The sequence below is a fragment of the Chiroxiphia lanceolata genome, chromosome 29 (assembly GCF_009829145.1).
Source record: "Chiroxiphia lanceolata isolate bChiLan1 chromosome 29, bChiLan1.pri, whole genome shotgun sequence".
In the NCBI taxonomy this organism is placed as follows: Eukaryota; Metazoa; Chordata; class Aves; order Passeriformes; family Pipridae; genus Chiroxiphia; species Chiroxiphia lanceolata.
The window spans coordinates 2,522,028-2,541,093 of NC_045665.1; the positions used below are offsets into that span (position 1 = coordinate 2,522,028).

The window sequence follows — 19,066 nt, forward strand, 5'->3', positions numbered from 1 at the left end:
GGGTGTCCCGGCAGTGGCTGCTGAGCTGCATGGTTAAGGGGCCGAGGGCTCGGGGGGGGGGGGGGGGGGGGGCGAGGCAAAGCCGGATCTCCCCGTGCTGTGGGTCCCAGTGGGGCAGCGGGAGGGCATTGGGCTGGGCCGGCGGAGCTCAGCTGGGGGCACAGCGCAGGGCCGCAGGACGCCAGGGGTGCAGGATGGAGCCCCCGCTGCCCCCGGGCCCGGCCGGGGGGACACGGGACCAGCCACGCAAAGCACCTCACGACACCCGGCGGCGCTTTGCGGCCGCGGCGCTTTGCGGCCGCGCGACCCCGGGGCCTGGGGCACCGGGAGGGCCCGGGAGCGGGATGAGCTTCTACGACGCCTTTCGCGGCTTCTTCGGGTTCCCGGGGCGGCGCAGGTACCGCAACCTCGCCCGGCCCTGCCCGCACAGCCCCCGTCCCGGTGTCTCAGTGCTGCGCTCCCGCAGGCCCCGGGACCCGCTGTTCGGCGGCGCGGCGTGGGACGAGGAGGAGGAGGAGGATGACGGCCCATGCCTGGCGCAGCCCCCACAAGACTTCGGTTTCGGGTTCAGCCCCGGCGCGTCCCACGGAAGCTTCGAGGAGCTGTTCCGGGACATGGGCGAGCTTCTGGGGGCCCTCGGGGGAGCCTGGGCCGGGCCCCCGCAGCTCTTCGGTGGGCACGGATGGGGAGGCGGGGCCGGGCTCAGCGGGGCTGTGGGGGCCGCTCGGAGCCCCTCGGCCTGACCGACCTCCCCCTGCTCCGCAGCGCCCGCTCCGCCCGGCCCCGGCGAGGGGCGGCCGCTGCGGGACTCGATGCTGAAACATCCGGACAGCCTCCCCGCCAGCGCGGCCCCGGCGGGCCCCGAGGGCGCCAGAAACCCGGCCCGGCCCTGGAGACCCTTCCTGGGGGTGGGTGAGGGGTTTGGGGTCCGCCTCCGCCGTGGCAGCCGTCGCACCCTGCTGGTGCCGCTCGGTGCTTGTCGCGGTGTTGCCCTGGTGTTGGGGTTTGCTTCCCACGTCACCGGCGCGTGGCTTTGCCTTGCAGCTGGAAGATGCTCGCCCGGCTCCTCCCGGCCTCAAGGAAGACCAAGGTGTGTGCTGAGTGGGGCCCCGGGGTCTCTGCGCTGCCGCGGCCGCCGGGGCGTGTCCCCACACCCGCGGTCACCGTGTCACATCTCCCCTCAGACTTGGACTCCCAGGTCTTCTCCGCGGGGCTGGGGACCATCCTGAGACCCGACGAGCCCAAGTCCCGCTCCTACTTCCAGAGCGTCTCTGTCACCAAAGTGACTCTGCCTGACGGGGTGAGTGTCTCCGCGGGTGCCTGAAGGGGGTCGGGGTCGGGGGTTCTGAGGGCTCGGCACTCTGTGCAGGCAGTGGAGGAGCGCCGCACCGTGCAGGACAGCCAGGGCCGCCGGGAGACCACGGTGACGCGCCGGAGGGGGGACCAGGCCTTCATCACCACCACCAAGGAGGACGGGCAGGGCAAGGACTACCGGGAGGAGGTGCTCAACATGGACGACCGTGAGTGGGGGGCGGGGGAGGGCGCGGGGGGCGGGAGGCGCCCGGCTGAGGGGGCTCTCCCTGCCTCTCCAGGGGAGCTGGCGCAGTTTGCAGGCTCGTGGCCGCGGCGGGACGAGCTCCGCCCTCCCGATCCGAGCGACCCGTCCTCTATCCTGAGCAGCTTCCTCCGACACTGGTTCTCCAGCTGGTAGCTGTGTCCGGCCCTGGCTGAGCACCCAGTACGTCTGACATGTGCAGAGGGCATGGACCCCGGGGCTCCCCAGGGTCGTGGGGACGGCTCAGGGGCTGGGGCTGTCAAAGTGGACACTGGGCAGCAGTGTCTTCTCACCACCTGGTTTTGTTGTAGGTGGGTCAGATCCTCCTGGGAGTTGGCACCTGGGCTGGGGGCTGCCTTCCTTCAGGAGTGCTGTGGAGCCACAGGAACCCCCGTGGGGGCCAAATGCGTGTGTGTGTACAGAGCAATAAAGTCTATTTATGCTAAACAGTGACCTGCTCTGTTCCTTCAGGCTGGAATCTCGTGGGTTTGGAAGCAGATTTGCCCTGGCTGCCAGGGTGGCTCTTGGGGGGCTGCCTGAGGGATGCAGGTGGTTGCCAGACTCCTGTGCCTGCGCTGCTCCCTGCTCACCTCCCTCTCCTATTTCACTGCCTGGTGCTGAGCCAGGGCCCTCTTCATTAGCACTGACTGCAGCTGCAGCTTGGGCAAGGATGTGGCGGGAGAAGGGGGCTCCTGGCTGGGAAATGCCTGTGCCCACTCACCTGAGTGAGGTCTGGGCTCCCCGTGGCTGGTTGGGGATCTGACCTGGCCCTACTGAGGTGCAGCATCATCACGAGGTGTCCCAAGGTTCCCCAGCCCCACGTGGGACTCCGGTCCCTGCCGGGTGTCTCCCTTGGTGTGGCCCTGATTGGTTTAAAGTCTACACATTATCACCCACTTGGCCCCAGAGCTCATAAAATCCATTGGGATCGAGGCACTACTGTCACTGCTGCCACCGCTGTCACAGCTGCCCCTTCCAAGCTGGCACCATGGGCTCTGCTTCCTTCTTGACAAGGGTCCGGCGTCTGCTCCGAATTCGGAACCAGCTGATACGGGAATGCCTGGCTGAGCTGCTCTCCACCTTTGTCCTCATTGTGAGCGGGGATGGGCTTGGCTGTGGGGGGCAAACGGGTGGGCTGGGGCTGATGGGGGGGGTCATGTGGGTAGGATGGGGCTGACGATGGGGTGCTGGCAGGGGCCAGGGGTCCCAGGGCTCCACTGCCTGCCCCTTGCTGGGGTGGGGGGTGTTTGGCGCTGCGCCACTCTCGAATGTGCGACTCAGCACTGCCTGTCCTTCCACTTGGACCCTGTTCCTGTGGCATGGCTCGCCCTGTGCTGCGGCTCCGCTGCAATCAGGGTGTGGCACCGGGCAGCACGTGCCACAATTCCTCCTGCCTTGGAGTAGGCAGAGGTTGGGGCTCTGGAGCTGCTCTTGGCATTTGGGCTACATCCCACGATGGCAAATGGTGTCCCCATGGCTGTGCCATAGCACTTCTTCCCCACCACCTCCCCAGGGAAGCAGTTCACTTAATTGCTAATAATTTGATTGCTTTGCTGTCAAAACCACAAGTGAGAGCAGTAAGCGCCTCCCTGCCAGTGCCTGTCCGATGTCCAAGGACGGGGAGCAAAACCACAGAGGCGGCACCGGCACAGCCCTCACCTCGCTGCCCTGTGCTGTCAGTGGAGGCGGTGTCTCAGCACAGGGCTGGTGGGGCTGAGATGGGCACGTCTCTCTTCTCCAGACAATCACCCTGAGCGCTGCCGCACAGAAGGTCACCAGCGAAGAGACAAAGGGGGACATCCTCACCAGCTTCTTGGGAGGTGCCCTGGCTGTCATGGTGGGCATCTACATAGCAGGGGGAATCTCAGGTGAGGCTGAGGAGGGGGTACCAGCTCCTGCCATCCCCCAGCTCTGAGTCCTCCAGGACCCCTTCCTCTTAGCCCCTCTCCCTGCTTGGTTGTAGGGGCCCACATGAACCCGGCGTTCTCCCTCGCCATGTGCCTGACGGAGCAGTTCCCCTGGTGGAAGTTTCCCATCTTCATGCTCGTGGAGACCTTGGCATCTTTCCTATCTGCCGGAGTTGTCTACATCCTCTACTACGGTATGGGAGGGCAGCACTGGGCTGGGGAACCCCACGGCAGTGCCAGGCTGGCCAGGCTCACAGACAGGCTCTGCCTCTGCCCCACAGATGCCATCTGGCACTACAGCAATGGCACCCTTACCGTGTCCGGCCCCCGGGAAACCGCCTCCATCTTCGCCACCTACCCAGCTGACTACGTGTCTGTCGCCAATGGCTTCTTGGACCAGGTGAGTGCCACTGTCAGCTCCCCCAGCCCTCTCCCATGGTGCCGGTCCCCGTGGTGCTGAGCTGCCATGTCACCCTGCAGGTGATTGGCACAGGGGTGCTGCTAGTGGGCGTCATGGGTGTCATGGACAACCGCAACAAGGGTGTCCCCAAGGGCCTAGAACCAGTGGTCGTGGCCATGCTGGTGCTCTCCATTGAACTCTCCATGGGCGCCAACTGCGGCTGCCCCCTGAACCCCGCACGAGACATTGGGCCCCGGCTCTTCACCTACCTGGCAGGCTGGGGCCCAGAGGTCTTCAGGTAAGTAGAGGGAAGGGGGTGAGGTGGGGGTGGCAGAGGTGACTCCCTGCTCACCCTGCCTCCTCCCCAGCAGGGGCAATGGGTGGTGGTGGGTGCCCCTGGTGGCACCGCTGCTGGGGTCCGCCGTGGGCACATACCTGTACCAGCTCTTCGTGGCTTTCCATTACCCGGAGGAGGACGGCGATGCCCTGGAAGAGCACGGCTCCATCGTCCTGGAGAACAAAAACATTGACCTAGACACTGGGGTGTCATCCAAGGAGGACACTGGGGGAACAGTGCCTACCGGGTACCCTCCACCACCCCGCAGCAGCAGCACGGTCCCCACTACCATCCCCCTCACATTATTAAATGAGTCCTGAGGTCATGCGGCATCTCGTCTCTAGACGTGGGTGTGCAGGGGTATGGGGGAGGCAGCGGCTCCAAGCCCCCCGCAGGGGGCAGGCCAGCCAGGCCTGGCTGCAGAGAGACCTCAGCCTGGGTGACACGCTGGTAGGGGGGGGAGTGTCCCACCGGGACCCGGGACTGCGCCCTGCTATCCCCTGTGGCTGCCTCTGGCCCTCCGGGACCCACCCGGAGCCGCCCTGCCGGCCGGGGCACCCGCGGGGTTGAGCTCCGGGACCCTCCGGGGCCGCGCTCGGCCGCTCCCCCGCGCCCACACCCCGCACTTCCGCCGCCGCCCGGCGCCGCCGCGGCCATGGGGAGCTGAGGCGGCGGCAGCGGAACCGGTCCCGGCCCGGCCCGGCCCGCCCGCCCGTTCCCCATGGGCTGCGGGGCCGCGGGACATGGAGCGGTGCGCGGCCCGCCGGGCCCCGGGTGAGCGGGGCCGGAGGCGCGGTGGGGCCCGGGGAGGCCGCGGCGGGGCCCGGGGAGGCCGCGGCGGGGCCCAGTCGGGCCCCAGTAGGCCCCGGTGTGGCCGTTGCCCCGGTAACGCGGCGGGGCGGGCCCGGGCCGGCAGCGGCGGGGCGGGCCGGGCCGGGCTGGGCCGGGGCCGGGCCATGACGGTGCCCCGGGAGATGCCCGAGAAGTGGCCGCGGGTCCGCGTCCGCGGCGGGCCGGGTGGGTGCGGCATGGGCACCGCGGAGGAGCAGAATTGGGGGTGCAGGGATAGGGGTGCAGGGATGCGGCCAAGCAGGACTGGGCAGGTCTGGGGATGTGGAATCTGGGGGGCTAGGGCTGCAGGGCTGTGGATCCAGAGGTGCAGCTGAGCAGGTCTGGGTGTCTGGGAGAGCAGAGATGCGGTCTAGGGGTGCAGAATCTGGATGTTCTAAACTGAGGTTGTGGGGTTGCAGATCAGCAGGGCTGGGGGTGCAGAGATGCATCCTGGGGGTGCAGGGCTGGAAGGGTCTGGCACCCTGGCAGTGCCGAGCTGGAGGAGCAGACAAACAAGACATGGGGGGGGTGCAGAATCTGGGGCTCTGGGGATGCAAATAAGCAGAGGTCTAGGGTGCAGGCTTGGGGGGCCTGGGGGTGCAGGTTTTGCTGGTGGGGAGTACAGATAAGCAGCACTGGGATTCTGCAGGTGCAGGAGTACAGGTCCTGGCATGGGCCACAGCTGGGAAGCTTCTCTGTTCCCTGGGTTCTGGGTCTTTGGGACTGGCTTGGCAGGCTCTCAGGGTGCAGGGGTGGTTGGGGTGCAGGGGGTGTCAGGGTGGAAGGGGGGTTGGGGTGCGGGGGGTGTCAGAATGCAGGGCCGGTCGGGGTTCAGGGGGTGTCAGGGTGCACAGGACTGATGGGACGCTCTGTTGCAGAAGAGGAGCGGCGAGTGCGAGCCAACGCGCGGGAGTACAACGAGAAGTTCCAGTACGCGGTGAGTGAGAAGGGAGCTGAAACCCCTCCCAGGGGTGTTTGGGCAAGTTTGTGGGGGCTGGGGCCTGAGTCACCCACAGGTCATGACAAAAAAATAGATATGTTATGACATATCTATTGTTATGACAAAAAAATAGATATTTGTCCCTGAGAAATTTGTGCTGATGACATTAATGGCAAGGGAGCTGTGGGGCTAGGGGTCACAGTGTGCTCTGTGTGAAGGGTTCAGCCCCTCATCCCTTATGGACCAGCTTCCAAAGGTGCTGGGGGAGGGACAGCACTCACCTTGGCCTCCCCCTAAAGCTGTAGGTTATCCCTGGCTGTTCCAAGGCTGGTTGCAGAGAGGAATGCAGGGGGTCTGGGTTGGGGTCACCCTTGCAGAGCACTGCTGGAGGAGGCTGGGCCCTGTCTGGTGACCAAGGCAGAGGAATCAGCTTCCCAAGGAAGGTGCCAGAGGTAGTGCAGGGACAGGAGCTGGGAGTCCAGGCTGCTGCCCAGAGCCCCCCAAAGAGCACAGTGAGCCACAGCCCTGCCCTCCAGAGCAAGGGTGGGGGTTATGGGGCCTCGACAGCCTGTGAACTGCCTTCTTGCCCCATCCGTCCCCAGAGCAACTGCATCAAGACCTCAAAGTACAACATTGTCACCTTCCTGCCTGTCAACCTCTTTGAGCAGTTCCAGGAAGTAGCCAACACCTATTTCCTCTTCCTCCTCATCCTGCAGGTGAGTGCTGGGGGGCAGGCAGAGCTCCTCACACTCTCCTTCCCTACCTGGGCATCCAGGAGGGCTCCAGGCACGCCCACTCCTTGGAATAGTGGAGGTTTGGCACCCTTGAGCAGGGGCAGCATGGGCCTGGGGCTGGCCAGTTCTCCTGTAATTCCTGCTCCCTGTCCCCAGCTGATCCCACAGATCTCTTCGCTCTCCTGGTTCACCACCATCGTGCCTTTGGTTCTTGTCTTAACCATCACAGCTGTCAAAGATGCCACTGATGACTATGTGAGTGGTTTCCCCCATTCCCCTCTGCATGCTGGGCGGGGGGTTGGGACGCTGGTGTGAGGGTGCAGGGCCGTGGCATTTGCGAGGGTGGGGGGGACACAGGAGCCCCTCCCCAAGGAGCTGATGCTGCTGTCTCTTCCCCCCACTTCCAGTTCCGCCATAAAAGCGACAACCAGGTGAACAACCGGCAGTCTCAGGTGCTGATCGGTGGAGTGTGAGTGTCACAGGGATGGGACAGTGGGGAGGGGGCCGGGGCCCTGCGGGATGTGGTACAGGGCAGTGGGCAGGGCCTGATTCCAGTCCACTGTCCCTGCACAGCCTCCGGCAGGAGCAGTGGATGAATGTACGTGTTGGAGACATCATCAAGTTGGAGAATAACCAGTTTGTGGCGGTGAGTGCGGCCCTGAGATGAGGATGGTCCCAGCTGGGTGGCATATAGGGATTGAATAATGACATGGTGCTGCACCCACTTTGCCTTTGTGCTCCTCCATCACCTCCTGGGGTGGGGACATCAGGGACTTCTCATCCTGGAAGCTGTGTTTAGGTTGGAGAGTCGGAGCCTTGTTTGGACTCTGGGAATCTGGGTGTTTGGGGCAATGATGGCAAGGCCTGGGTGCAAGGGATGGGCTGGGGACAGACTTTGCAGAGGCTTCAGGGACCCTGCTGACATCCAGGGGCCAGGAGCTTCCCTGGGGAGGGTGTCATGGAGCCCTGGTGTCGGCACAACCCTTCACGTGTCTCTCCCAGCAGGCCGACCTCCTTCTCCTCTCCAGCAGCGAACCCCATGGGTTGTGCTACATAGAGACTGCAGAGCTGGATGGGTGGGTGCCCCTGCTCACCTTGCAGGGCCGGGGAAGGCAGGAGCTGGGAGTGAGAGAGTGGGCTGTGGGCAGAGTGGGAGCTGCCAGGCAGCACCTGCCAAGGCCCTCCCTACCAGGCTGTCCCTAATGTGGTGCCTCCTTGCCTGCAGAGAGACCAACATGAAGGTGCGCCAGGCCATACCTGTCACCGCAGAGCTGAGGGACACCAGCAAGCTGGCTCGCTTTGACGGTGAGTGCCCGCGACCAGCCCTCTGCCACGGGGCAGCCCCCACGTTCCTTCCTCCACCACCCTGGAGAAACCAGGATCAGCCACACGGCATTGTCCTGCGGCTTGAAGCAGATCTCTGGGGCGCCTGGGATGGTGCTGGGGCACTGGATGCAGCTGGCCATGTGAAGAAGGCAAGGCCCAGCTGAGCTATCCCCTGCACCCAGGTGAGGTGGTCTGTGAACCCCCCAACAACAAGCTTGACAAGTTTAGTGGGACACTGTACTGGAAGGAGAACAAGTACCCCCTGAGCAACCAGAACATGCTGCTGCGAGGCTGTGTCCTGCGCAACACCGAGTGGTGCTTTGGCCTCGTCATCTTTGCAGGTAGGCTGAGGCAGCAGCGCAACTGCACTGCACAGAGGGGAGGAAGAGACCCCCCTGATGCCTTCCTGCTCCCCAGGGCCCGACACGAAACTGATGCAGAACAGTGGCCGGACCAAGTTTAAGCGGACGAGCATTGACCGGCTGATGAACACACTGGTGCTCTGGGTATGCAGAAGGCAGATCTTGGGGGCCCTGCCTCTGGCCCAGTCAGGGCTCTGATGTCCTGTCCTGTCCTGTCCTATCCCCAGATCTTTGGGTTTCTGGTGTGCATGGGAGTGATCCTGGCCATTGGCAATGCCATCTGGGAGCACGAGGTGGGCGTCTGCTTCCAGATCTACTTGCCCTGGGACGAGGGGGTGCACAGTGCCTTCTTCTCTGGCTTCCTCTCCTTCTGGTCTTACATCATCATCCTCAACACTGTGGTGCCCATCTCACTCTACGTGAGGTAGGGCAGGGGCCGAGGGGCTGGGTTGGGTGTGTGTGAGGAATTAGGGGTGCCCTCTGGGGGGGGAACACAGGGATGGAGACCCATAAGCAGACCTGTGTGTTCGGGGTGGGTGTGGGCTGCTGTCTTGGTGACAGGTCATGTCTGCCTTCAGGGACACCCCAAGACCTGAGACCCCACGGGTCCCTCGGGGTTCTCCCGGCTGTGTGTGTCTGGCTGCTCGTCTCTCTCTACCCTGGCTGCACGCTGGTTATTTTGCTCTGCCCTCCTACAGCTCCCAGGCTCCTGTACAGTCCCCTTCTCTCTCTCTTTTAATTTCTCTCTCTTTTCGTTCCCCAGCATGGGTTCTGTCACCCTTAGCCCCGAGGTAAGAACGTGTCACCCCCACCCCTCCCACTAGCTCATTGCTGTCTGCCCTGGGGGCTGGGGAGGGCGTTTGGGGTGCGTAGGTATGTGAGGTGCCTGGGGAGCCCAATGGGCTACCCTCTTGGTGCCAGGCCCTGTCTTGGCGGTGGCTGTTGGTAGGAGCGGGTGCGGGCCAGCCCTGGGGAAGGGCACCCTGGGTGCCGGGGTGTCCCGAGCACTGAGGGTCTGGGATGGGGGTGTGTGTGCCCGTCACTGGCTCAGCACAGTGTGCTGCCCTGCCCCAGTGACACCCGGCCATGCCCCTCACAGCGTGGAGGTGATCCGGCTTGGGCACAGCTACTTCATCAACTGGGACAAGAAGATGTACTGTGCCAAGCGCCGGACGCCAGCTGAGGCCCGGACCACCACCCTCAATGAGGAGCTGGGGCAGGTGGAGTACATCTTCTCTGACAAGACTGGCACCCTCACCCAGAACATCATGGTCTTCAGCAAGTGCTCTGTGAACGGGCACAGCTACGGTGAGCGCTGGTTGCTTGGAGCATGCTGGGGCTGCCCTCAGGGTGGGGGTGCACTGACTCCTCTCCTGCAGACCTTTTGGGGCAGCCAGGGGACAAGAGGGCTCAACTGGAGCATTGTGGGGCTACTGCTGTCCCGTGGCCCCCGTGGATGTGCCTGCTGGTGGGGCAGCAGCGTTGGGTTCCTGTCGTGGTTAACTCCATACCCTGGTTCACAGGTGACATGCAGGATGTGCTGGGTCACAAGGCGGAGCTGGGAGAGGTGAGGATGCCGCCAGGTTGGTGTCTGCCCACGCCACGTGCCACAGGGGAGTAACCCTGTCCCTGCCCCCACCAGGGGCCAGAGCCAGTCAACTTCTCCTTCAACCCACTGGCGGACCCGCGGTTCCAGTTCTGGGACCCCAGCCTGCTGGAAGCCGTCAAGCTGGGAGACCCCCACGTGCACGAGTTCTTCCGCCTGCTCTCGCTCTGCCACACCGTCATGTCCGAGGAGAAGAGCGAAGGTGGGCGTGGGGCAGGACCTGTCCCTGTGGGGCGTGGGACACTGGCACTGACCCCCGTGCTGTCCCCAGGGGAGCTCTTGTACAAGGCACAGTCCCCGGACGAGGGAGCGCTGGTCACGGCTGCCAGAAACTTTGGCTTCGTTTTCCGGTTCCGCACACCCAAGACCATCACGGTGCACGAGCTGGGTCAAGCCATCACCTACCAGCTGCTGGCCATCCTGGACTTCAACAACGTCCGCAAGCGCATGTCTGTCATCGGTGAGGTGCTGGGTGTGTGTGGCACAGGGACTGGGAAGGCTGCGTGGGGTTGTGGTGCGGGGCTCGGTGCGGTGTGCTGGGGGACCAGTCCCACGCTAACGGGGATGTGACTGTTGGGTGATGGCTGGGGGGTCAGAGCGGGACCTGCTCCTTCACCCCTAAGCCAGGCATCCTGTCCCCTGCACTCTGTAGTCCGCTGCCCTGAGGGCAGGATCCGGCTGTACTGCAAAGGCGCTGACACCATCCTTCTGGAGCGGCTGCACCCTGTCAACCACGACCTGACCAGCGTCACCGCCGACCACCTCAATGTGTGTGGGGCAGAGTCCTGGGGGCAGGGTGGGGAGGGAAGAGTGGCTGCCCAGGAGCACCGAGCCATGCTTGTGCCCTGTCCTAGGAACACCGTCGGGGTCTGGGGACACCGTCAGGGTCTGCCAGCACTCCCAGCTCTGACCACTTGCAGGAGTATGCTGCCGAGGGGCTGCGGACGCTGGTGCTGGCTTACAAAGACCTGGAGGAGAGCTACTACAGGGACTGGTCGGAGCGTCTGCGCTGGGCTGGCAGTGCCTCTGAGGCCCGTGAGGATCGCCTGGCTCGGCTCTACGACGAGGTGGAGCATGATATGATGGTAGGTGGGCTGGGGACTGAGGAGTGGATGGTGGCTGGGGGCAGTCCCTGGTTACCTCCTGCCTGTTTGGGTCCCCCAGCTGCTCGGAGCAACAGCCATTGAGGACAAACTGCAGCAGGGGGTCCCCGAAACTATCGCCATTCTGACGCTGGCCAACATCAAGATCTGGGTGCTGACGGGGGACAAGCAGGGTGAGGCATGGCTGGGGCAGGGTCTGGGTCTGGCTGGAGATGAGGACGTTTGGGGGCTGGATCCCACCTGCCTGGGGGCTGGTGGGATGGACACTCTCTCCTGAGCCGACCCTGGCTCATCCCCTGATTTCCTGTCCCCAGAAACAGCTGTGAACATTGGCTACTCCTGCAAGATGCTGACAGATGACATGACAGAGGTGTTCGTGGTCACAGGCCACACTGTGCTGGAGGTGCGAGAGGAGCTCAGGTGAGGGTCGGGGGGCAGAGGACACACATGCAGCTAGTTTGGGGCACAGCTACAACTGGGGGAGCTGGAGATATGAAAGGGCCCTGAGTCGGGGCCCCATGGCCCCCATCCCTCCTCTCTCCTCAGAAAAGCCCGAGAGAAAATGATGGATGCATCGCGCTCTGTGGGCAATGGCTTCTCCTACGAGGAGAAACTCTCCTCCTCCAAGCTCACTTCTGTGCTGGAAGCCATTGCAGGCGAATATGCCCTGGTCATCAATGGGCACAGCCTGGTAGGGCCCTGGGAGCAGCAGGCAGGACAGGGCCCTGTGCCCGGCTGCGGGCTCTGACCTCACTGTCCCCTGCTCTCCTTGCAGGCCCACGCGCTGGAGGCAGACATGGAGGTGGAATTCCTGGAGACAGCGTGTGCCTGCAAGGCTGTTATATGCTGCCGTGTCACACCCTTGCAGAAAGCCCAGGTGGTGGAGCTGGTGAAGAAGTACAAGAAAGCTGTGACCTTGGCCATTGGGGATGGGGCCAATGATGTCAACATGATCAAGAGTAAGGCATGGGGTCTGGGGGACCATGGGAGGGACAGGGCCCCCCTTGCACCACCCTGAGGCCTATGGCAGCCTCTGTCCTCACCCTTCTGTGCCCCAAAGGAACACAGTCCCTGTGCTGGGGTTGCCACTCTTGTACCCTGTGCTCCTGGCAGCCCCCTCCTCACTCCAGTCTCTCTTTCTTCTGCAGCTGCCCATATTGGGGTGGGCATCAGCGGGCAGGAGGGCATCCAGGCCGTGCTGGCCTCTGACTACTCCTTCTCCCAGTTCAAGTTCCTGCAGCGCCTTCTCCTGGTGCACGGGCGCTGGTCCTACCTGCGCATGTGCAAGTTCCTTTGCTACTTCTTCTACAAGAACTTCGCCTTCACCATGGTCCACTTCTGGTTTGGCTTCTTCTGCGGCTTCTCGGCACAGGTGAGTTGGTGGCTTCTCACACTCAGAGCTGGAGAGGGTTTGCCTGCAGGACCCCTTGGCTCAAAAGCAGGTCCTGATCCTTGAGGTCCCCTAGGGACTCATCCTGAGCCAGCAGGCACAGCCCAGGATCCAGCGTGTAGTGGGTGCGAGGAGCCCATGTCAGGGTGGGCAACCCCAGGGGGCTGGAGGCGGCTCTCCTGTCCCTGCAAGTGTGGGCACATGGACTTTGGGGCTGGGTGGGGCACAGGGTGGGCAGGTATCATGCCCCCCTGAGCGCTCTGTTCCATGCAGACCGTGTATGACCAGTACTTCATCACACTGTACAACATTGTCTACACGTCGCTGCCCGTGCTTGCCATGGGTGTCTTTGACCAGGTATGGCGGGGAGCAGTGAGAGGGTCCGTGGGTGTGTGAGGAGCTGGCCCTACTCCCCTTTGTGCCCCTCTTGTGGGAAGAAGGGCTGTCTGGGTGCCCAGGCCAGGCTGTCCTTGTCCCTCTGTGGACCATAGCCTGCCTGCAACTAAAGGGAGGTGCCCAGAGCATCCTGTTCCCCCAGGATGTGCCAGAGCAGCGGAGCATGGAGTACCCCAAGCTCTACGAGCCTGGGCAGCTGAACCTGCTCTTCAACAAGCGGGAGTTCTTCATCTGCATCGCCCAGGGCATCTACACATCCGTCCTCATGTTCTTCATCCCCTACGGCGTCTTCGCTGATGCCACCCGTGACGACGGTGCCCAGCTGGCTGACTACCAGTCCTTTGCCGTCACCGTTGCCACCTCCCTTGTGATTGTTGTCAGTGTGCAGGTAGGGATGTGGCTGCTCAGCCCCAGTCCCTTGAGGCACCTTGGGCATCCCCTTGCCCTGCTTCCTCCTGCATCCCTCCAGATTGGGCTGGACACGGGATTCTGGACAGCCATCAACCACTTCTTCATCTGGGGTAGCCTGGCCGCCTACTTCGCTATCCTCTTCACCATGCACAGTGACGGCCTCTTCCGAATGTTCCCCAACCAGTTCCGCTTCGTGGGTGAGTCCCTGGAGGGCTGCCCTATGCCCCCAACCCCAGCAGGGTGCTGCCCCAGCCTGGCTCTCGCTGGACTCATGCTCCCCCCCACAGGCAACGCACAGAATACGCTAGCCCAGCCCACAGTCTGGCTGACCATCGCCCTCACCACTGTGGTCTGCATCATGCCTGTTGTGGCCTTTCGCTTCCTCAAGCTGGACCTGAAACCTGAACTCTCGGACACGGTGAGAGTGCGTGGCCATAGGGACGGGGACGTGGGGCCCTCTCCCTGGGGCCAGATGTCTCCACGGGTCCCTGACCCTGTCCCTGTGTCCCAGGTGCGCTACACTCAGCTGGTTCGGAAGAAGCAGAAGACGCAGCACCGGTGCGTGCGGCACGCAGGGCATGTGGGCTCACGCCGCTCCGGCTACGCCTTCTCCCACCAGGAGGGATTCGGAGAGCTAATCATGTCCGGCAAGAACATGCGGCTCAGCTCCTTGGCGCTCTCTAGCTTTGCCTCCCGCCCCAGCACCAGCTGGATCGAGACACTGTGGAAGAAGAAGAGCAGTGAGGGCAGCGGTGCTGGCAGTCCCAGTGGCACAGCTGACAAGACCCTCAAGGTGTGAGGGTGGAGGGTCACATCCCCTCCAGTGCAGCCGAGGCCCCCCTTCCTCTCCCCCTGACTCTGGGGAGGGCAAAGCCCTTCATCGAGAGGGTCCCATGGTGGGAGCAGAGGTCGTGTGGGCATCAATGCTGAGGTTTGGAGGAGTCTGGACTATCACACTGTAGCCAAAAAATATACTCTTTCCCTCCCTGGAGCGAATGGACAGACAGACTGACCTCATCCCCCATTCACTCCTCTGTCAGTATTCACTTCCACAGAGTGCAAGTGCCCCATCACACACGAATGTATCCATGCCAGAGGTGGAGGGGCCTGGGGGGCCTGTGGCCCCCTCGCCATCCCTCACCCACGTGTCTTCTTTTTATATAAACAAAGGAAAAAAACACCCACAAAAAAATAGCAACCAAAAAAAAAATAGCAACCAAAAAAAAAAAAGGAAGGAAAAGCCCTCCGAGTTTACAGAGCGACTTGTTTCTTGTCCAGTTGGGTAGGAGACAACGAGGAGGGGAGGAAGGTCACCCTCCTTGTCCCTCCACCTCGGGGTACAGCAGGACAGCGGGTGCCGGGTGGGAAAGGGGAAGCGTTCCCGTGCTACAGGGACTGGGGTGTTGGCGGCTGCCGTGATTCACTCCCACGCGGGGTCTTGCGCAACCCTCGGCCTCTGCTTCCTCCCTCCTCCTTGCCAGCTCCCGCGGGACTGAGCGCTCCTGGGCTGTGGGTGGGCACTGGGGGATCCCCCAGGGGTCTCCGGGGGTGTTGGGGTCCCGGGGACGCAATACCAAAGATGAGCCTGTTGAGGCGGGTGTTGGTGAGGTCTGGAGGGGGTTTAGGGGCTGTTTGGGGTTATTTCGGTGGAGGGGTGGATAATTTATTACTCGTTTCTGTGTGGCGGAATTGTATCATTTTATGGCTCCACTGAGAAAAAAAAGAACCAAAAGCCAGCTTTTTTTTTTTTATTTAAAAAAGAAAATAATATTCTGAGTAGCTTCTGCCGTGTCCTGTGTCCGGTGGAATACCGGGGGAGGATCTGGGGATGGGAGGGGGCGGTGGCGGCTCGGTCCGCCCCCCGGTGCCGCTGTCCCCGCCCCCCCGGGCGCACGTGCCGCCCCCGCCCCTCCGCCCGGTTTCACAAGCGCGGGCACCGGCGGCCCCGCTGATGTTTTTCTGTCCGGGACCGGGCGCATGGCGAGGCCGTCGGGGCCGCTCCTCCTCCCCCGCCTCCTCCTCCTTCTCCTCCTCCAGTTCGCCGCCGCCGGGCGGCCCTGTGGCCCCTCCGGTGAGTACTACCGGCACCGTGCAGGGTGGGGGTGGAGAACCCGACCCTCTCCGGGTACCGGGGCCTCACGGGTCCGGACACGGCGAGGAGACACATGCGGTTCCCTACCTGCCCCGCAGGAGCCTGGCGGGTGGGAATACCAGGCACCCTTGGGGGTGTTGGAGAGGGGGGTTAAGGTGGATGCTGGGGCTGGGGGACTGTGTCCTGAGTGCTGTGTCCTGGTGCTGGGTGGGTGCTGGATGCCCTATGGTGTGTCCTGGGTGCTGTGTCCTGGGTGCAGGGTGCGTTCCCAGCAGCAGGAGCCGAAGGGAACAGCAGGTCCACGCCGGCCGTTGACCTTTGGAGGGAGCTCAGGCCTGACTGGGGCCGCCAGCCAGCGCTGCCGCTTAACCCCTCCGGCACTACCCGCCCCGGTCTGCCACCTCCCTGAGCCGTACTCTCCATCGCCAGACCCCTCAATACACACCGCGTTTGATGCCGCGGTGCCCGTCCCTACGGCGGTGACGGTGGTCTGGTGCCCCACTCCGTGGGGAACTGCTGCCTCTCTCTCCAGCTCAGTGCCTTGACCCTGAGCAGCCACTGGACGTGGGGAGCAGATGATGGGGTGCCCCCCTCATCTGGGGACACTCACTGCACTCGAGGTCTCATCTTGATCACCTGACCCCCTCTTGCCCTCACAGGACTGTCACAGGACGTGGTGTTGGGCCGCCTGGGAGCCAACATCACTTTGATCTGCGGGGACGAGGTGCCCGCAAATGTCACAGTGTGGTGGCAGGTGGAGGAGCAGGGAGCAGCAGTGCCGGGGGGCCGTGGACGGCGGCTAGCGGAGGGCAACGTGCTGCTCCTGCGGTGGCTGCGCTACGAGGACTCGGGGCGCTACATCTGCTCTGTGGGGAACCGCCTGCTGCGCTCCCTGCAGCTGCTGGTAGAAGGTGGGTCCACACCGGGGTAGGGATGTCCCTGGCAGCATTGCCCGCTATGGCCCCTGTCCTTCAGCACCTCCTTGCTTTGCAGAGCCCCCCGAAACCCCTCGAGTGTCCTGCTACCGACGGAGCCATGACAAGGATGTCCTGTGCGAGTGGCCACAGCAGACGAAGCCATCCCCGGGGACACGGGCAATGCTCTGGGTGAAGCGTAGGTGAGCCACTGTTGCTGCATCCACCATGGGCTAGGACCCCACAGCACAGAACGTGTCCCCATGGACCCTTCCCCCAGTGCCATCTGGAATGCCACGGCTCAAGATGCTTCCCTCCCCTCAGACCCTTTCCCTAGCAGCTACTGGGAGCTGGGACCCCACAGCATGGAATGTGTTCCTTCCCCACTGACCCCTTCCCTCATGTTACCTAGGACCCCATGGCACGGAACATTTCCCTCCCCACAGAGCCTTTCCCCTGTGCTGCCTGGGACTCCACAGCATAGGATGCATCCCCTGCAGCTGCCCCATGCCTGGTTTGGTGCGTGCTGCAGCCCCCACTGAGCTGTGGCCCCACAGGTTCACGGCTGAGAACGCCACAGAGCAGCGGTGCCGCTACTTCTCCAAGGCACGGAAGTTTGTTTGCCGGGTGAAGGTGCCACCTGGCACCGAGGACACCAAACACCTTGTGGTGTCCACATGTGTCAGCAACAGCGCCAGTGGCTTGGCCGGCGAAGACAAGATCATCACCCTCAGCGGTGTCCGTGAGTGCTGTCCCTCTTGCTGGGGGCTGGGGTGGCCGAGGGCACAGTGCCAGGCCCTGAGCGCCCCCTTCCCCAGCAGTGAAGCCTGATCCCCCCCTCAATGTGACGGTGGAGGCGCTGGAGAAGGCGCCTCAGCGACTGCGGGTCAACTGGTCCTACCCCTTGTCCTGGGACCCCCGTTTCTACTGGCTCCGCTTCCAGGTCCGCTACCGCCCTGAGCCTGCCCCAGCCTTCATGGAGGTGAGACCCCTCTCCCTAGAATCCAGCTGTTGCTGGTCCCTGTCCAGGCTGTCCCCAGCCCCGTGTCCCCTCTAGGTGGATCAGGTGATGACAACGTGGCTGGACATTCGTGATGCGTGGCGGGGGACGAAGCACGTGGTGCAGGTGAGGGCGCAGGATGAGTTTGGCCATGGCGCATGGAGCGAGTGGAGTCGGGAGGCTGTGGGCACCCCCTGGACAGGTATGAGTGGGACACAGAGCCCTGAGGGTGGAGGCTCTGTGTGGGGTGCCCCAGCCTCATACTCGCCTCTTGTCTTGCAGACCCCAGGGACTTCACCTCTGAAAAGGGACCTTTCAGCTCACAGGTGGGATGGCCTCAGCCCTGGGGGCTACCACATACTCCTGTCCCCATGTGGGACAAGGGGATACCAAGGGCGTGGGGGCTGCCCCATCCCATTGTGCACCCCTGCTTTCTTTTGCAGTTCCCCATGGAAGATGACAGCTATGAGGTGACACTGCCCCCAGAGCTCTTCTGGGAGGACCGTGCTGATGGTGCTGATGGTGAGGAGGGGTTCCTGGGTTGGGGGTGGGGGTCTGGGACACCACCCAGGTCTCCCATCCATGCAGTGAGCCCATCCGTTCTCTCTGTGTCAGGGTCTGTCATGGAACCCAGTGCCCACCCTGTGGCATCCCCCTATGCCTTCCTGGTGGCTGGGGGGAGCCTGCTCCTGGGCATTGCCCTCTTTGTTGGCATCGTGGTGAGGTGAGTGCTGCGGGGTGCCTGGCCAGGGGGCTCTGTCTGGCCCCCCTGACCCAGACTCTCTGCCCTTGCAGGTACAGGCAGATGTGGTGGACAGGCAGGCAGCGGGGGACCAAGCCGGAGGGCGAGGGGCAGCATATGCTGGTCCCCCTGGGCCTCCCTAGTCCCCCAGTCAGTGACACCCCCCTGCTCTCATGCCCCACCCCCAAGGCCCCTGGAATGCTCCATGTCACCCACTTGGACTATTCCTCCTCAAGGCAGTAGCCAGGGGCTGAATGTGCTGGCAGGTGCTTTGGGGGTCAGGTGGGGGTTGCTCGCCCCAGGATTCCCAAGGCTGTGATGTGGCTCTGGGAGCAGCTCCCCCCACTATCCGGTGGCTCTGTGGCTGGGAGCAGCCTCTGAGGAGGGGAATCAGTGCCACCCCTGTGGAGAAGCAGTTGGAGGGGAGCCCCAAACTGGGTCCTGGAGGGCACCTTCAGAGCCATGGCTAAGCTGGGATGGCCAGTGGTGGCAGCACTGGAAACACGGCTGTGCCGGAGCGTGGGAGCCGGCCCGGGGTCAGGTTTGAGGATCCCAGGGGAAGGGCCTAGTCCCTGCAGTGCCACAGGGGGTCAGGGAGGGAGGGGGGGGCCTGGTTGGATCAGCCTCATACTTCTGCTCTGACCCCCCCGGGGCTCCTTTTTAAAGCATATGTTGGGGAAATAAGACAATGTGACTCCAATAAATGCTTTGGATTTGTACCGGAATGGATGCCGTGGGGGGGAGTAATGGAGGGATCACTGCAGCGCCCCCTTGCCTGGGAGTGACTCCAGTGTGGGGAGGTGAGAGTGGGCTGTGTAGCCCCAGTCCATGCACCCTCTGCCTTGCTGTGCCCCCCAACTGCACTGTGTACCCCAACTGCACTGTGTACCCCACTGCTCCTGTACCTCCAGTGCCTCCCAGGCTGTATCCCCTGTGCTGTGCACCCCCTCCACCACAAACCCCATGCCATGAACCCTCAGGCCATGCCCCCTTTTCTATGCAGTGCCCACCCCACACTGG

General features: G+C 63.4%; 3 protein-coding genes and 1 long non-coding RNA gene across 11 annotated transcripts; 3 read left to right on the forward strand and 1 right to left on the reverse strand.

Moving 5' to 3' along the window:
- The first annotated feature begins 179 nt into the window (after positions 1 to 179).
- On the forward strand, positions 180 to 4,524 carry LOC116799654 (aquaporin-10-like). 3 transcript variants are annotated; one of them, XR_004361104.1, is made up of 8 exons: positions 180 to 397; positions 467 to 672; positions 766 to 908; positions 1,045 to 1,090; positions 1,185 to 1,300; positions 1,370 to 1,501; positions 1,593 to 1,738; positions 1,867 to 2,004. XR_004361104.1 is itself a non-coding variant. In XM_032712936.1 (8 exons), the coding sequence occupies exons 1-7, from the start codon at positions 195 to 197 to the stop codon at positions 1,709 to 1,711; spliced, it is 984 nt and encodes a 327-aa protein (XP_032568827.1). In that variant the 5' UTR covers positions 180 to 194; the 3' UTR covers positions 1,712 to 1,738; positions 1,867 to 2,004. The 3 variants fall into 3 exon arrangements, 2 of the variants coding, with proteins under 2 accessions (XP_032568827.1, XP_032568828.1); XM_032712936.1 differs by having other exon boundaries at positions 1,370 to 1,520; XM_032712937.1 differs by lacking the exons at positions 180 to 397; positions 467 to 672; positions 766 to 908; ... (1 more) ...; positions 1,185 to 1,300; positions 1,370 to 1,501 and adding exons at positions 3,297 to 3,423; positions 3,519 to 3,656; positions 3,744 to 3,862; positions 3,943 to 4,160; positions 4,231 to 4,524 and having other exon boundaries at positions 1,720 to 1,738; positions 1,867 to 2,648.
- On the reverse strand, positions 3,082 to 4,772 carry LOC116799655. Its single transcript, XR_004361105.1, has 3 exons — positions 4,501 to 4,772; positions 4,298 to 4,372; positions 3,082 to 3,400 (listed from the first exon to the last, which is right to left on the reverse strand). It is a non-coding gene; the product is annotated as an uncharacterized LOC116799655 (long non-coding RNA).
- A 93-nt stretch (positions 4,773 to 4,865) lies between these two features.
- Positions 4,866 to 15,074, forward strand: LOC116799651 (phospholipid-transporting ATPase ID). 4 transcript variants are annotated; one of them, XM_032712927.1, is made up of 27 exons: positions 4,866 to 4,973; positions 5,909 to 5,967; positions 6,573 to 6,686; positions 6,861 to 6,959; positions 7,112 to 7,173; positions 7,278 to 7,350; positions 7,707 to 7,780; positions 7,930 to 8,009; positions 8,213 to 8,371; positions 8,448 to 8,536; positions 8,620 to 8,816; positions 9,492 to 9,700; positions 9,916 to 9,959; positions 10,035 to 10,200; positions 10,270 to 10,458; positions 10,651 to 10,766; positions 10,919 to 11,083; positions 11,163 to 11,274; positions 11,416 to 11,521; positions 11,648 to 11,792; positions 11,877 to 12,060; positions 12,250 to 12,473; positions 12,765 to 12,848; positions 13,030 to 13,275; positions 13,357 to 13,495; positions 13,586 to 13,716; positions 13,810 to 15,074. In XM_032712927.1, the coding sequence occupies exons 1-27, from the start codon at positions 4,943 to 4,945 to the stop codon at positions 14,095 to 14,097; spliced, it is 3,585 nt and encodes a 1,194-aa protein (XP_032568818.1). In that variant the 5' UTR covers positions 4,866 to 4,942; the 3' UTR covers positions 14,098 to 15,074. The 4 variants fall into 4 exon arrangements, with proteins under 4 accessions (XP_032568818.1, XP_032568816.1, XP_032568817.1 ...); XM_032712925.1 differs by lacking the exon at positions 4,866 to 4,973 and adding an exon at positions 5,110 to 5,216; XM_032712926.1 differs by lacking the exon at positions 4,866 to 4,973 and adding an exon at positions 5,110 to 5,216 and having other exon boundaries at positions 7,710 to 7,780.
- Positions 6,160 to 18,765, forward strand: IL6R (interleukin 6 receptor). 3 transcript variants are annotated; one of them, XM_032712929.1, is made up of 11 exons: positions 6,160 to 6,180; positions 15,227 to 15,369; positions 16,050 to 16,301; positions 16,384 to 16,507; positions 16,862 to 17,046; positions 17,123 to 17,286; positions 17,362 to 17,506; positions 17,587 to 17,630; positions 17,748 to 17,826; positions 17,920 to 18,028; positions 18,100 to 18,765. In XM_032712929.1, exons 2-11 carry the CDS (start codon positions 15,276 to 15,278, stop codon positions 18,287 to 18,289), a joined length of 1,386 nt encoding a protein of 461 aa, XP_032568820.1. In that variant the 5' UTR covers positions 6,160 to 6,180; positions 15,227 to 15,275; the 3' UTR covers positions 18,290 to 18,765. The 3 variants fall into 3 exon arrangements, with proteins under 3 accessions (XP_032568820.1, XP_032568822.1, XP_032568821.1); XM_032712931.1 differs by having other exon boundaries at positions 17,748 to 17,817; XM_032712930.1 differs by having other exon boundaries at positions 6,162 to 6,180; positions 17,126 to 17,286.
- The last annotated feature ends 301 nt before the right edge of the window (positions 18,766 to 19,066 follow it).

Coding starts and splice junctions, on each gene's coding strand:
- LOC116799654 (XM_032712937.1), top strand. CDS start 2,544: ATGGGCTCTGCTTCCTTCTTGACAAGGGTCCGGCGTCTGCTCCGAATT. Junction 3,657..3,743: donor TGTCTACATCCTCTACTACG/GTATGGGAGGGC, acceptor TCTGCCCCACAG/ATGCCATCTGGCACTACAGC. Junction 3,863..3,942: donor CCAATGGCTTCTTGGACCAG/GTGAGTGCCACT, acceptor GTCACCCTGCAG/GTGATTGGCACAGGGGTGCT.
- LOC116799651 (XM_032712925.1), top strand. CDS start 5,156: ATGACGGTGCCCCGGGAGATGCCCGAGAAGTGGCCGCGGGTCCGCGTC. Junction 6,687..6,860: donor TCTTCCTCCTCATCCTGCAG/GTGAGTGCTGGG, acceptor CCCTGTCCCCAG/CTGATCCCACAGATCTCTTC. Junction 11,275..11,415: donor GCTGACGGGGGACAAGCAGG/GTGAGGCATGGC, acceptor TCCTGTCCCCAG/AAACAGCTGTGAACATTGGC.
- IL6R (XM_032712929.1), top strand. CDS start 15,276: ATGGCGAGGCCGTCGGGGCCGCTCCTCCTCCCCCGCCTCCTCCTCCTT. Junction 15,370..16,049: donor GCGGCCCTGTGGCCCCTCCG/GTGAGTACTACC, acceptor TTGCCCTCACAG/GACTGTCACAGGACGTGGTG. Junction 17,287..17,361: donor CTGCCCCAGCCTTCATGGAG/GTGAGACCCCTC, acceptor TGTCCCCTCTAG/GTGGATCAGGTGATGACAAC.